General features: G+C 38.0%; 1 protein-coding gene across 2 annotated transcripts in view; it reads right to left on the bottom strand.

Moving 5' to 3' along the window:
- The window catches only part of SCLT1 (sodium channel and clathrin linker 1), a 213,158-nt gene that overhangs the window by 69,585 nt on the left and 130,741 nt on the right, over window positions 1-12,832 (bottom strand). For both annotated transcript variants that reach the window (XM_044681171.1, XM_044681172.1), the window contains exons 17-18: window positions 7,192-7,384; window positions 3,667-3,863 (exon numbers count right to left, since the gene is read on the bottom strand). In XM_044681171.1, coding sequence (XP_044537106.1) covers window positions 3,667-3,863; window positions 7,192-7,384 — 390 coding nt within the window. The remainder of the gene's footprint in view (window positions 1-3,666; window positions 3,864-7,191; window positions 7,385-12,832) is intronic.

Here is a 12,832-nt window from a genome sequence, read left to right as displayed (position 1 = left end):
TTCACAGATAATTTGGCTGAACTACTGGGATCTATTGCCCCCTTACCAGCTCTAGTCCCCTATAGTTAGTAAACACCTACCACCTCTTTATAATACTGAATCTTTAAATGCTAACTAGCTAACACCTACTTTTCATTCTCTTATCTTTATCCACTCAAACCCTACACTTTCAAGGCTCATCCCAGATCTGTGTGTTTCTTGTATAGGATACCTGCTTTAACATTAACATACTTTCATTTTACTCCTCTTCCAACTGTGTTCCTTCCATCTTTCAGCACTCACAGATATCTGGCTCCCCCAGAATAAATTACATTTTTGTTCATTCTTTCTAGTGTTGGGTGTATTTTCACTCACACACTGGTTCTAGAAGATACAGAATACTCCTTTCCTCATTGTTACTTCTAGACTCTTTCTGATGTCATCATTCAGGAACCACTTTGAATCTTTCGTAAAAGGGGACAGTAATGTTAGGGGTTAAAATTAAAGGGTTGGACTAAGTTATTTAAGAGTATGGTCTTCAGGAATTAATTACTCAATTCCAAAATGACTTTTATGGTAATTTATTTACAAAAGGAGAGAGAAAGAGTGAAAGTTGATAAATGGGAAGAGGGCAGAGTAAGAGATCTAGCTTAACGAGCTAGACTATGTGCTCAAGCTCTGGCTTACTCCAGCAGGGCTCCAGTAGCCCCAGCCAGAGGGCCCTTGGGGTCAATTAACAAGAGTTTTAGCTACAAGGCCTCCATCCAAACGAGGGGCCCCTCTGGAGGTTAGTACCTCCAGGAACGGCCAAGGAGGGGAGTCAGTCTTTTTCACTCAACCACATGGTAGTTCTAAGGAGAAATAGAAAGCAGTCCAAGTTCCTCAGCCGGAACTCCTCTAGGGTCCAGTTCAAGGCAAAAGAGAGCGTCACAGGAATTTCTGGCCACTTTTAAAGACCATTCCTTTTGTCACTTCCTGTGCCTTTCTCCCACTTTACGTGTACCAATTACATCTAAAGTTTTGCTTAGGACTGTCCAGAGGGCAGTCAGTTGATTCTGATTTGTCACCCACTTTCGCACAAGTGGGTCACAGATCTCCCCTACTCAGGTGTAAGTGGGGTGTATATGATTCTGGTGATTAAATCTAAAAATGGGCAAGGGAGAGTTAATCCCATCTTCACACCTTTAAGGTTTATTCTATTCAAAGAAATTGCCTAATCCAGACTGTAGGTTCAGTTAGCTACATACTTTCCAGGATTAGTCTTCCTTTTTCCTCAAGTATGCTTCCAGACTTTCCTTCCATTCCAATTCTTGCCCTATACTAAGGAATTTTAAAGATATGTTAAAGTTCCCTCAAATATCCTTGCTTCTTGATTCCTCAATGTATTCCATTTTTATGACCATTCTGGCATTAATCTCTTATCATTCCATCTCATTTTACTCCTAAAACAGTTCTTTATCCTTCAATACTCTCCCAGATCATAACCTCTGCCTTGTCTTCAATTTTCAATCTTGATCCTATAATTAACTATTTCAATATTATTCTATTCTTATTCTCAAATCTCCAATCTCCTTGCTTTGCAATTGCAAATTATTTCTATCATCCACCACCTCTTATACTCACAAATTGCCAAACTGTGTAGGAAATCATCTGATTGTACAGATGGGATTCACTACAAATTTATACCTAACTTTAACAGAGCCCTTACTGTATCAAGACAATTCTTTTACTCTTCTTTAAATGATATCACAACCTACAAAGAAGCTGTTCTTCCTCTCATAACTTCCTGAGGTCCACCTACTATTTTAGTTGAGGGTCTTACTTCATGCTACATGAAAGCTTCTTGCTATGTTCCATTTTAGGCCTTTGCACTTCCTATCCCCAAATGCTTGTAATATATACTCCTCACCTCTATCTCTTAGAATCCCTAGTCTCCATCAAAATTCAGCTTGTGTACCCTTCTATATATTTTTCCTGATGTCCCTATAGTTGCTACTGCCTCCACTCTACAACCAAAATAACTTGTATTTATTTTATATATACTTAAATATATATGTTGTTAATCTATATAGAGTGAAAGATACATGAAAGCAAGAACTACTTCATTTTTATCTTCATATTTTCAGTGTTTTAGCAAAAAGCCTGGAACATAAAAAAGGACTAAGACATGCATACATGTTTGATTACTTGCTTGCTTAGATTATTTTAGGTTAATGATATCCTCATGCAGGTAAGAAAATTTTATTAGGAAGGTTATTTTCCCCTCCGATGCCTGTGTTTATGTATATAACAACCTAGCATAGTAATTACCTTATCTTAAGCCTAAGAGCAACATAATGGTCCATAAAGTCCACTTCGTTCCCTCCTTTTCAGCTTTAGGGAGTTTATTTTAGATGAAGTTTTGAATTCAGAAATTTACTCCAAGCTCTCAGTTAAGAAAATTCTTAGTACTTGGGGAGAGGTTGAGCTTTTCCTAATCTTACATTTATATCCATCTCTAATTAATCTTTGGATTCTTTGTGGCTGTGGCAAAATTAAGTTTACTGGAAATGTAATGAAAGAGTGGGTTTTGTTATATGGTCTGTGGACAGATAGATACTGGGAGGGGAAGTTTGGGAAAGAACTGACCTTTTCTAAGAAAAAGGCTTCAAAATTAGGGCTGGGGATCATGTGCAAAGGTTATCATTGAAGCCAGGGGAACTGATGAGCTAGCATGAAGAGAAATGCTAAAAGGACTCAGGACAGAACCCTGAGGGACACCTATAGTGAGACAACATAATAAAGATCCAGTAAAGGAAATGAGATGGAGTGGTTGGACAGACAGGACAGGTAGCAGCTGGAGAGTAGGAGAAAGTAGTGTCACAAATATCTATAGAGGACACAGTACCTGGGAATAGAAGATGATCAGCATCGTCAAATGCTATAGGGAAGTGAAATGGGATGAAGTTTTAAAAAAAGGTCATTAGATGTAGAAATTAAGAAATTACTGGTAACTTTAGAGAGGGCAGTTTCAGCTGAATGAAAAGGTTGGAAGCCAGATTGCAAAGGGGCTAGAAGAGAGTAAGAGAAAAGGAATAGGAGGTATTTAGTGTAGATAGCTTTAGCCATGAAGAAGAAGAGAGACATGGGACTATAGCAAGTAATACCAGATTATATGCTAATTAAACACTGATACTGTAATTAAAATGCCATATAAATGTCACATGCAGTTCTTGAGATTATGATTATGGAGTTGTTTTTTTAAGAAAAAAAAAGAAAATAAGATTTTGCTAAATTCAAGGAAGGGAAGAGATTAATGAACAGATAAATGAACAACTGCCATAATATCCACTTCAATGAGCATTTTTTAACAATCATAAAGTTAACACATTTTATTAACATCTTATTCATTAGATATGATGAAGTTTCAATTAACCGTCATATGATACCAAACAGGGCTAAGATTCTGAACCATGATCTCCAAAAGAAGAAGGGTATGTTGTTGAACATACTTACAATTTACAAAAGACAAAATGCTAGTAAATGATCTAGATTGACTACTACCATCTTTACCATCCAAAGTTCATAATCATAAACCTTTCCCAAAAGGATTTAAAAAAACTTTTAATAACAGCTTAAAATATGAGCACAAAATGTGTGAAATGATCCAAACATTAGAGGATTAACTAAAAGCAATTCTGGACTTACTTCAAATTACTGATCCTGGTTTCTGCAGCTTCTGTAAGCTTTTTTGTTTCCTCTTTCCACCGGTTGGTTGCCTTCTGTTGAGCTACTAAGAGACGTCTCAATTCAACAGTGGAATTATGGTTACTGTCTTCTAGCTCTCTCAAACGAATTTCAAATCCATGCTCCTTTACTGAAAATTCATGTTCCATTGTGCTGATCTAGTGAACAAAATGAACAGTGTTTTTCTTTTCATTTACTCTTTTTATTGCTACAATGATCAACCATGTAAGCAAGTGTAGCTAATCACTATACCATACATATTGTTCAGTTCATGATCAGTTCATGAAATTAAATTATAAAATTTGTCTTAGCTGTTAAATTCTATGAAATTGATCTAAAAATGTAGACTAAGTAAATAAAGTGGAGGGTGCAGATTACACATATGCATAGAGGGAGAAAAGTAGAGGGAAGGGGGATAGCAAGTTTGAATAACAAAAAAAACCCAGTTTGAATCATAGTCAAAAACGTGCAGGGGAATAGTATGAGGGAAGACTAAAGAAGCTGGTTGGAATTAGATTTAGAAAAGCTTTGAATACTAAGGTATTTGGAGTTTGGTAGGGAATAGGGAACGACTGAAGTTGGAACTGACAAAATCAGAACTGTACACTGAAAATTAGTATGATCTGGATAGAAGGAGAGAATGGTCACAATGAATCCAGATGGCAGAACTGAGGGAAAAGTCAAGAGCTCGCCAGGCAAAGTGGTAGAAACAGGCAAGATTTAGAACTTGAATAGCAGACTTGTGGTAAGGAACACAGATCTAAAATGATGATGAGAGGGAAGGAACAAGCAGGAATTTCATCCAAAGATGCCAGTATGGATATCAGAGCTTGAGGTTTAAGCCTAGAAGGAGGAGACACATAAGAAAAAAAGGATTTGGGATAGTTTGAAACTCCCAGACAATGAAGCCTGAGTACGACTTTTAAGAGTCAGTTTGTTTGGAAGACTAACCAGGATTTTGGAGTGGAAGGAAAAGTGAAGCCTAGTTGCCTGTATTTATTTCAGTTAACACCCCAGGAGAAATATCAAACTGAGCAATCAGTGTTCTAGAAAACAGAGAAGGGGCTAAGGTGGGTTATCTCTCTAGCCAATGATCCAATCTATAGGCAGGTGTCCAGGGAAGGTGCTATGAAGCAGGAATGGGCTAGAATCTCAAAATTCGGTGCCCAGAGCTCTGAGTTGTGCCAGTAGCTTGGATGCCTAGGTCTATTCATGGGGTATCTCAGAAGGACAAGGAATGTGGATCCAACACCCAGAGCTTAGGGGTAAGGCCAGTAGGGCTAAGAAATCCAGAGCAGATAGATGGAAAAATGATAAACATATTGAGGGGTCAGATGTGTCCAGGACACAGACTCAGAGGTAGAGAATGGTTCTAAAACACTTCAGGCAAGAGTTCAAATAAAAACACAACTTGTCCAAAAATCAGTGACAATTTCTATGAGAAATTATACAACCATTTAAGAATATTTTAAATGTAGTTAGAGTAATAGAGGAGAGAGTTGGAGGAGAGATGAAAGCCATGGAGCAGTCTGGGAAGGAGAAATGACAGCTTAGTGAAAAAGGTATTAAAAGGGCGCAGACAGAGGATAGTGAATTCATGAGACAACAAGAGATACTAAAATGAGGTTGGGCAATTAGAAAGGAAGTTGTGGGGTGTCTCACATCAAAAATTGATCATATTGAAAGCCATATCAAGGAGAGATAGTTTAAGAATCATTGGACTACTTGAGAGTTATGACCAAAAGAAGAGCCTGGACACAATATTTCAGGTCATGAAATAAAACTGCTGAAATATCTCAGAACTGGAGTGAAAATACAGGGGGTTCCATTAGTCACTTTCTAAGAGAAGCCTCAGTATATAAACAGTCAGAAATGTCATGAACAAAATACAAGGCTTCTATGTCAAATAGACAGTATTGCAGTTGGCTGAAAAAAAGGTATTCAAATTCCAAGAGGAAACAGGAATACATAAGATTTATCAACTACGTCTATGGAAAAGTAAAACAGAACACAATATTCTTGAGGACAGAAAATATGAACCAAGAATGAATGAGTAAGGTCCGATGGGGGAAATGGATCTTTATAGAAATAGAGGACTTTTAAGTATTGCAAGTGAAGAGATTTTTTTGTTTGTTTGTTTTTTTAAATCCCTTACCTTCCATCTTGGAGTCAATACTGTGTATTGGCTCCAAGGCAGAAGAGTGGTAAGGGCTAGGCAATGGGGGTTAAGTGACTTGCCCAGGGTCACACAGCTGGGAAGTGTCTGAGGCCAGATTTGAACCTAGGACCTTCCATCTCTAGGCCTAGCTCTCAATCCACTGAGCTACCCAGCTGCCCTGTTTTAAGCATTTCTGATGAAGGGACGTGATGAAATTTTGAAGTACAAACATCGAAGAGGGGAAAAACAAAAAGGTACAGACAATTGAGAAATCAGAAAGATTTTATAAATCTGAAGGGTTTGCATTCTAATGGAGAAGGGTGGAGGAATGATATAAAATTCCTCTGAGAAACACTAATGCCAATTAAGGTTGCAGAAGGAGTTGAATAAGATAGAAGGCCTGGGAGCAAGTTTTATTATGCTTTAATGATCTTAAAAGAGGAAATGAAAGGGAGATCAAAAAGGGAGTGGAAATAAGGGAAACTTAACTCACAGAATCAGGGGATGCAAGAAATCTTTATCAAAGATGGAAGGAACCATATTTTGAATTGATGCATATTCAAGTGAACAGAACCAGAAGAAAAACTGGTGCTATAACAACACTACAAAAATAAGCAATTATAAAGGACTTAAGAATTCTGACCAACTCAATGACCAATCACGATTCCAGAGGACCAATAATTTAGAATGCTGCCTACCTCTTGACCTAGATAGACTAGGTACGCAAAGTGAGATATACATCTTTAGAAATGGACAATGTAGTCATTTGTTTTGTTTGATCATGGGTGCTAAGTGGCTGGGGTTTTTGTTTTCGTTTTTCAGGGAGGTAGGATATAGAAAAGGAGAGAAGGAAGATGCTTGTTAATTGGGAAAAAAGTCAGTGAATTTACTGTTTTTAGGTATTATGCAGAAGAAACATTGACAACCAAGCTGGAGAGACTTGGTGGATCCCAATTGATTCTCAGGGCCATCAACTACAGCATTTACTATAAAGTCTCTTTAAGAATGGTTATATCTCCCAAAGAATGCTACTGAAGAAGAATTGAGAACAGCCTTAGATTTATGTAATATACTCCCTTTATAGCACTGCTTCAATTGCTTTTTCAAAAACGCCAAGTTGCTTCATGCTTAGGAGGTAATTTTTTGTGGAAAATGAAAGAAATCATATTCAAGTCTGCTTGACCTGTTAACTTTCTGAATTATGATTAATGTTCTCTGATGGGTAAAAAGAATAGGAGAGCCTGTAAAATTGTTTACTACCTTTCTAAATATTCTCTGTACTAGAATTTTCACAGGCATACATAGATCCAACTAGGTCTTGACGATACCTTTAATTTGGCTTTTTGTTGAGCCTCCAAAGCAACTTTTCTCAAATCCTCAGTGTCTTTTTGCAACTGTTCATTTTCTTGCTGAAGTTTTAGCCTTTGTTCGCTGACAGAGCCACAGTTTTCTCTTTCAGACTCTAAAACACTCTGAAGCTTCTGAATCCTTTCCTGGCTACGTGACATCTCTTCTTCAGAACTGATAGAAAACAAAACATCCCACTTAATGATGTGCTATAAAATTCAAGAAGTAATTCCATATTTTACATTGTTTTATTTTCTTGAGTCATTTAATTATAATTCACAATTATACTTTATTTTAAAATTGTTTGCTATAGTAGGTGTGTTCTATGTAAAACAGCAGAAAAGCAAAGCAGCTAAATTAAACTACCTACTCATCTTTAAAAATCAGTTTGCAATATTTTGATTCTGTAAGTTAAATTTAAGAGATATACTACAAAAGAAACTCACTGGGCAAGGAAGACTTAATGAAGTTATAAATTCTAGGTCATAGTAATTGAGGAAGGTCCAATGGAGCAATATTCAAAAGTCCTTTACTTCATCACTGAATTCAGTTACAGGACCACATTAATATATTATATTGAGGAATATTATAGTGAGGACAATTTTGCATTGTCCCTATGAGGTTTGCCTGAGTTTTTCTGAAATTATAGTAGTGTGACTATAAATGTGCTCAGATTTCTTGGATTCTGGAAAATGTTTTAATGGGTAGAAGAATCATTAAAATATCAGAGTAACATGCAGGAGTTCTCCTCTAAATACACTAAGAACAACATAAAATTTTCCCTTTTTATTATCATATTCTAATTCCCATGTAATATAATCACTATAACATTCCAGAATTGTTTATCAGCCCTACTTACATTATGAACCACAATTAATGCTGTTAAATGCAAACAGACTTTAAATGGAGCCTATGATTCTGCTCCTTTGGCAATAAGAGTAACTGTGGATAGAAATGGGAGAATGGGCATGTGGTGTGCAGATGACAGCTGAGATTAAGATGACCTCAGAGTACTACGGGTTCAAAGTCACTTGCAACAAAAAAATTCATATGGAGACTGAGTGTTTGAAAATACACCACCATCTAGAGCAGCTAGGTAGCACAGTGGATAGTGTACCAGGCCTGGAATCAAGAGGGCCTGGGTTCAAATATGGCTCATATACTTCCTAGCATGTGGCCCTGGGGAAGTCCCTTAATCCCAGTTGCCTAGTCCTTGTCCTTTTGTTTTAGGATTGAAACTTAGACAGAAGGTAAGAAATTTAATAGGAAAAAAAAAAAGAAAATATACAATCAGTTCCACATAAATGAAGTGTTAAGATAATAATGAGGAGTAAGAGAGAGTAGCATCTGGCAAAATGGTTTTAGAGTGTGTTTGCCTCTTGTATTCCCAGATCTGTTCTTAGAGATTCCTCATGGGTTTCTGCCAGGTTGCATTGAGAATCTTCCAAGGAATAAATAGAAAGACCTGCTGATTCTAAAGACACTTCTTGGAGAAGATTTTAAATGAACCCATGGCAGAAGGATGGAGGACTTCAAGTGCAAATCTAAAAGAACAACAGTGCAACCTTGGGAAGTGGGAGAGCTGATTTTCCTCTCTCTTACCCTGTCATACTGTTACATGCATTGTTCCTGCCAAGGTATATGTACCATGTTTAAAATGATCTTAAACTAATTTGTTTGTTTAGAAAAGCTACTGGTGAATAAGCAGTATTACTACTCTTCCACATGTCTAAAACCATGTTTCCCATTTTTTGAGAAGGAGAAAAAAAAAGCCTTTTAATCTATGTGTCTGTCTTGTATCTTTTACAAGGGCTTTCTTGTTTGGTATTTATGGATTTTAATAGTTTAAATACATCCTGACAGAACCTATAACTTTAGCAAAGTTAAAGATAACTGCACTATATGTAACAAGTATCAATCTGCATTTTATTTTTATTTTATTTTATTTTTTAAACCCTTACCTTTCATCTTGGAATCAATACTGGGTATTGGCTCCGAAAAGTGGTAAGGGCTAGGACAGGGGTCGGCAACCTTTTTGGCCGTGAGAGCCATAAACGCCACATTTTAAAAATGTAATTTCGTGAGAGCCATACAGTGCTCACAGTGCGGCTCCTGTAACAGCACCTGAAAAAAAATGGACTTTATGGCTCCTGCAGAAAGAGGCCAGATATGGCTTGAGAGCCATACGTTGCCAACCCCTGGGCTAGGCAATGGGGGTTAAGTGACTTGCCCAGAGTCACACAGCTAGGAAGTATCAGGTCACATTTGAACCCAGGACGTCCCGTCTCTGAGCCTGACTCTTAATCCACTGAGCCACCCAGCTTCCCCCTCAATCTGTATTTTTAAATTAGCTCTTTACATAAACTATGAATAGATTCTTATTTTAAATTATTTAAAAATGAATCTTTGGGGGGCAGCTGGGTAGCTCAGTGGATTGAGAGCCAGGCCTAGAGACAGGAGGTCCTAGGTTCAAATCTGGCCTCAGACACTTCTCAGCTGTGTGACCCTGGGCAAGTCACTTGACCCCCATTGCCTACCCTTACCACTCTTCTGCCTTGGAGCCAATACACAGTATTGACTCCAAGATGGAAGGTAAGGGTTTAAAAAAAAATGAATCTTTTTTCTTACAGGAAAATAATGATTTCTATATGTTATTTTTAAAATGTATAAATTGAAAAAAGAACATGAATTCTTGGTTTGAATATAATAAAAGTGCACTCATCTCCCAAAGGACTATGATTTGCACATCAATGGAAACATTTATCTAAATTTTTCAGCAAAATTATCTTATTCTATGCCCCCAGGACTGACAAAAACACTTTTGTATACACAATGAGATCTGGGATATCACTGCTATGTAGATCCCAGAGTCTGTGAGAAAACTATATGTCAGTACAGGTAGATACCTGCTTTGCCCTTTAGGGTCTTTTTGGAGCTACTCAGGCCTCTAAGAACTCAAAAAATGAGAATGGATCAGAGGCAGGACATGAACCCAGAGATCTTTCTGACCCTAAAGCTGACATCCTTGTATGATGCCAAGACACCTTTTCAGATACATACTTACTGGTATAAAGTGCAAACAATGAGGTAATTATTTCTTCACTGGTTTATAAGTAATTTTCATTATGAAGATGAAGAATGCGTTAATAATTTAGTTCAAAGATGTGAAATGAAAAACTTTTATGTTATATTGATTCTAACTTAGTAACAAAACCCCTTTAAATAAGTTTAGAACATGTACACAACTGAAATGCCTGGCAATTCTATTTTAAGGCTTCTTCATCTCTAATCTAAATTGTCATACGTGCCACTTTAATAAGGATGTCAGGTTTTTTAGGATTATAGAAGCCTGTTGTACATAAATGGGTTTCATATTTCATATACAAATCAATTACTTAGAACTCAGATCTTATCTCAGAAACAATTGGACACAAAGTTGTAAAGTTCTTGTTCTTTTGATCAGGTATATGCTACTCTTTATGACCTCATATGGGGTTTTCTTGGCAAAGATACTGGAGTAGTAGGTAATCTTCTTCTCCAGAGGATCAGGTAAACAGAGGTTAAGTGACTTGCTCAGGGTCACACAGCTAGTAAGTGTCTGCCAGTTTTGAACTCAGGTCTTCCCTAACTCCAGGACCAGCATTATATCCATTGAGGTTTTTAACTGATTAGAATTAAATGGCTTCCTCCTGAACCTCTCAGGTGAACCACTCAGAACTTCCTTTTTTTCAGATCAACAATCAATAATCATTTACTAAGTGCCTATCACAAGGCACTCTATGAGGCAATAAGGATGCAAAGACAAAATGAAAATGTAACCTCCACCTCATAGGATCCTAAATTTCATTCAAAGCTTGGAAATAATCTCTGTCTATTAAGGTTACCACTGCTCTTCCAGTCACATTGGTTTGTGAACTAGAGTCTTCCTCTTCCCTTCTCCTTCACACTATATACCCACTGAGCTGTCAAATCTTGTCATTTCTATTTCCGCAATCTCTCTCATATTCATCTCCTTTCTGCTACACAGCTACCACTCTAATTTCTCATTACCTTTTGCCTGGATTACTGTAATAATCTCCCAATTGGTTTCCCTTCCCCAAATCTCTCCTCTTCACCATCCATCCTCCACTTGGATGATAAAGAGATTTTCCTAAAGCAGATATCTGAATACATCACTGAATAAACTTCCATAGCTCCCTATTACCTCTAGAATTAAATAAAATTCCTCTATTTGTTATTTAAAGTTTTTTTTGTAACATGACTGAAACTATCTTTTTTTGCCCAAGTTTCATTCAAATCTATATGAATATAATATAAATTTTACTCCTTACTCCATGAAAAAATCCATTTTGGTAGGTAACAGCCCTACCCCTTGACTAGGCACACAAGGTTACTATGGGGGGGGGGGGATGTCAGAGGCCTTATGATTCCCTGGCGTCCTGAAAGAGGCTGGTCCTCCTCCAGCATGATTACTGGCGTTGGGAAGATTGGACTCTGGCCCAGACTGAGATAGAATCTTTCCAACCAGAGAAACTCAGAAGAGTGATGTCTATGGCTTTATAAGAAATGGGATGGAAGAAACGAGGGTCTCTTTTTTGGCATTAGGCTCTTGGTATGCTTGGGTTGGAGACTCTTGCTGGCTCAGCCACAGATGATTCTCTCTCTCTCTCTCTCTCTCTCTCTCTCTCTCTCTCTCTCTCTCTCTCTCTCTCTCTCTCTCCCCCTTACCGTCTCCATCTCCCTCTCCCTCTCCCTTTCTGTGAAAAAGAGATGGAGGCACCAGGGATGTTCAAATATAATCTAAATGGTTGTGGGTACACACACTGGGTTGAAGGAGAGACAGGATCAGGATAGGGAGACCAGAGTACACAGCTAAGCTGCTGCTAACTGACAAAAATGGCTGTTGGCCAACTGTCACCACTAGGCCAGAGTCTTTGAAACCAGCAGGCAAGGTAAAAGGTTTTAACAGTTTTAATTATGAGAAAGTAAAAGGATGGGATAGGGGATGCTACACTAAAACCTAAACGGCAAAACCACTGGGCAAGGGGGAGGACTTAACTTCTCTAATACTAATTGACCAAGGCCAGGCTGGGCATAAAGGAGCTGTTCTGGAGTCTCTGGGGGGCTGCTTCAAATCTGGTTCTAGCCAGATTTGACCAGCACAGCTAAAGGGCCTGAGGGTGGCTTTGAGGGTTTCTCATGGTAATCCACAGATGATCTTAGGATGCCAAAAGCCAAGGGGGTCCAAGGTATTCAAGCAGAGAGAGTGTGTCTGAGATGCTGTCCACCAGATCCCAAACCCCTCCTCCACCTGGTGCTGCTCTGTAGGTCTTGTCCACTTGCTAGATGCCACCACCACTCTGGATCCCAGGGAATCAGGATGTAGGTCTGAGATCTCCCAGGGCTAACAAAAGTTTGTGCCAACCACTAATGGAGTCTCTCTCAGAGCACAAGCCCACTTCCTGCTCCTTCATTCCATCTTGGAATGATCCAGCTCTTCCTGCTAGGTCAACCTTAATACTTAATTAATTACTAACTAATCTTCCTCACAACACTTCTTACTAATAATTAATTGCAAATTAATATAAAATTTCCAGTGAATTTTAATCTTAACAAACCTTA

Source organism: Gracilinanus agilis, chromosome 6 (assembly GCF_016433145.1).
Source record: "Gracilinanus agilis isolate LMUSP501 chromosome 6, AgileGrace, whole genome shotgun sequence".
NCBI lineage: Eukaryota > Metazoa > Chordata > Mammalia > Didelphimorphia > Didelphidae > Gracilinanus > Gracilinanus agilis.
Note: the sequence above shows the minus strand (reverse complement) of the source record. Positions and strands in the feature narration are given on the sequence as shown.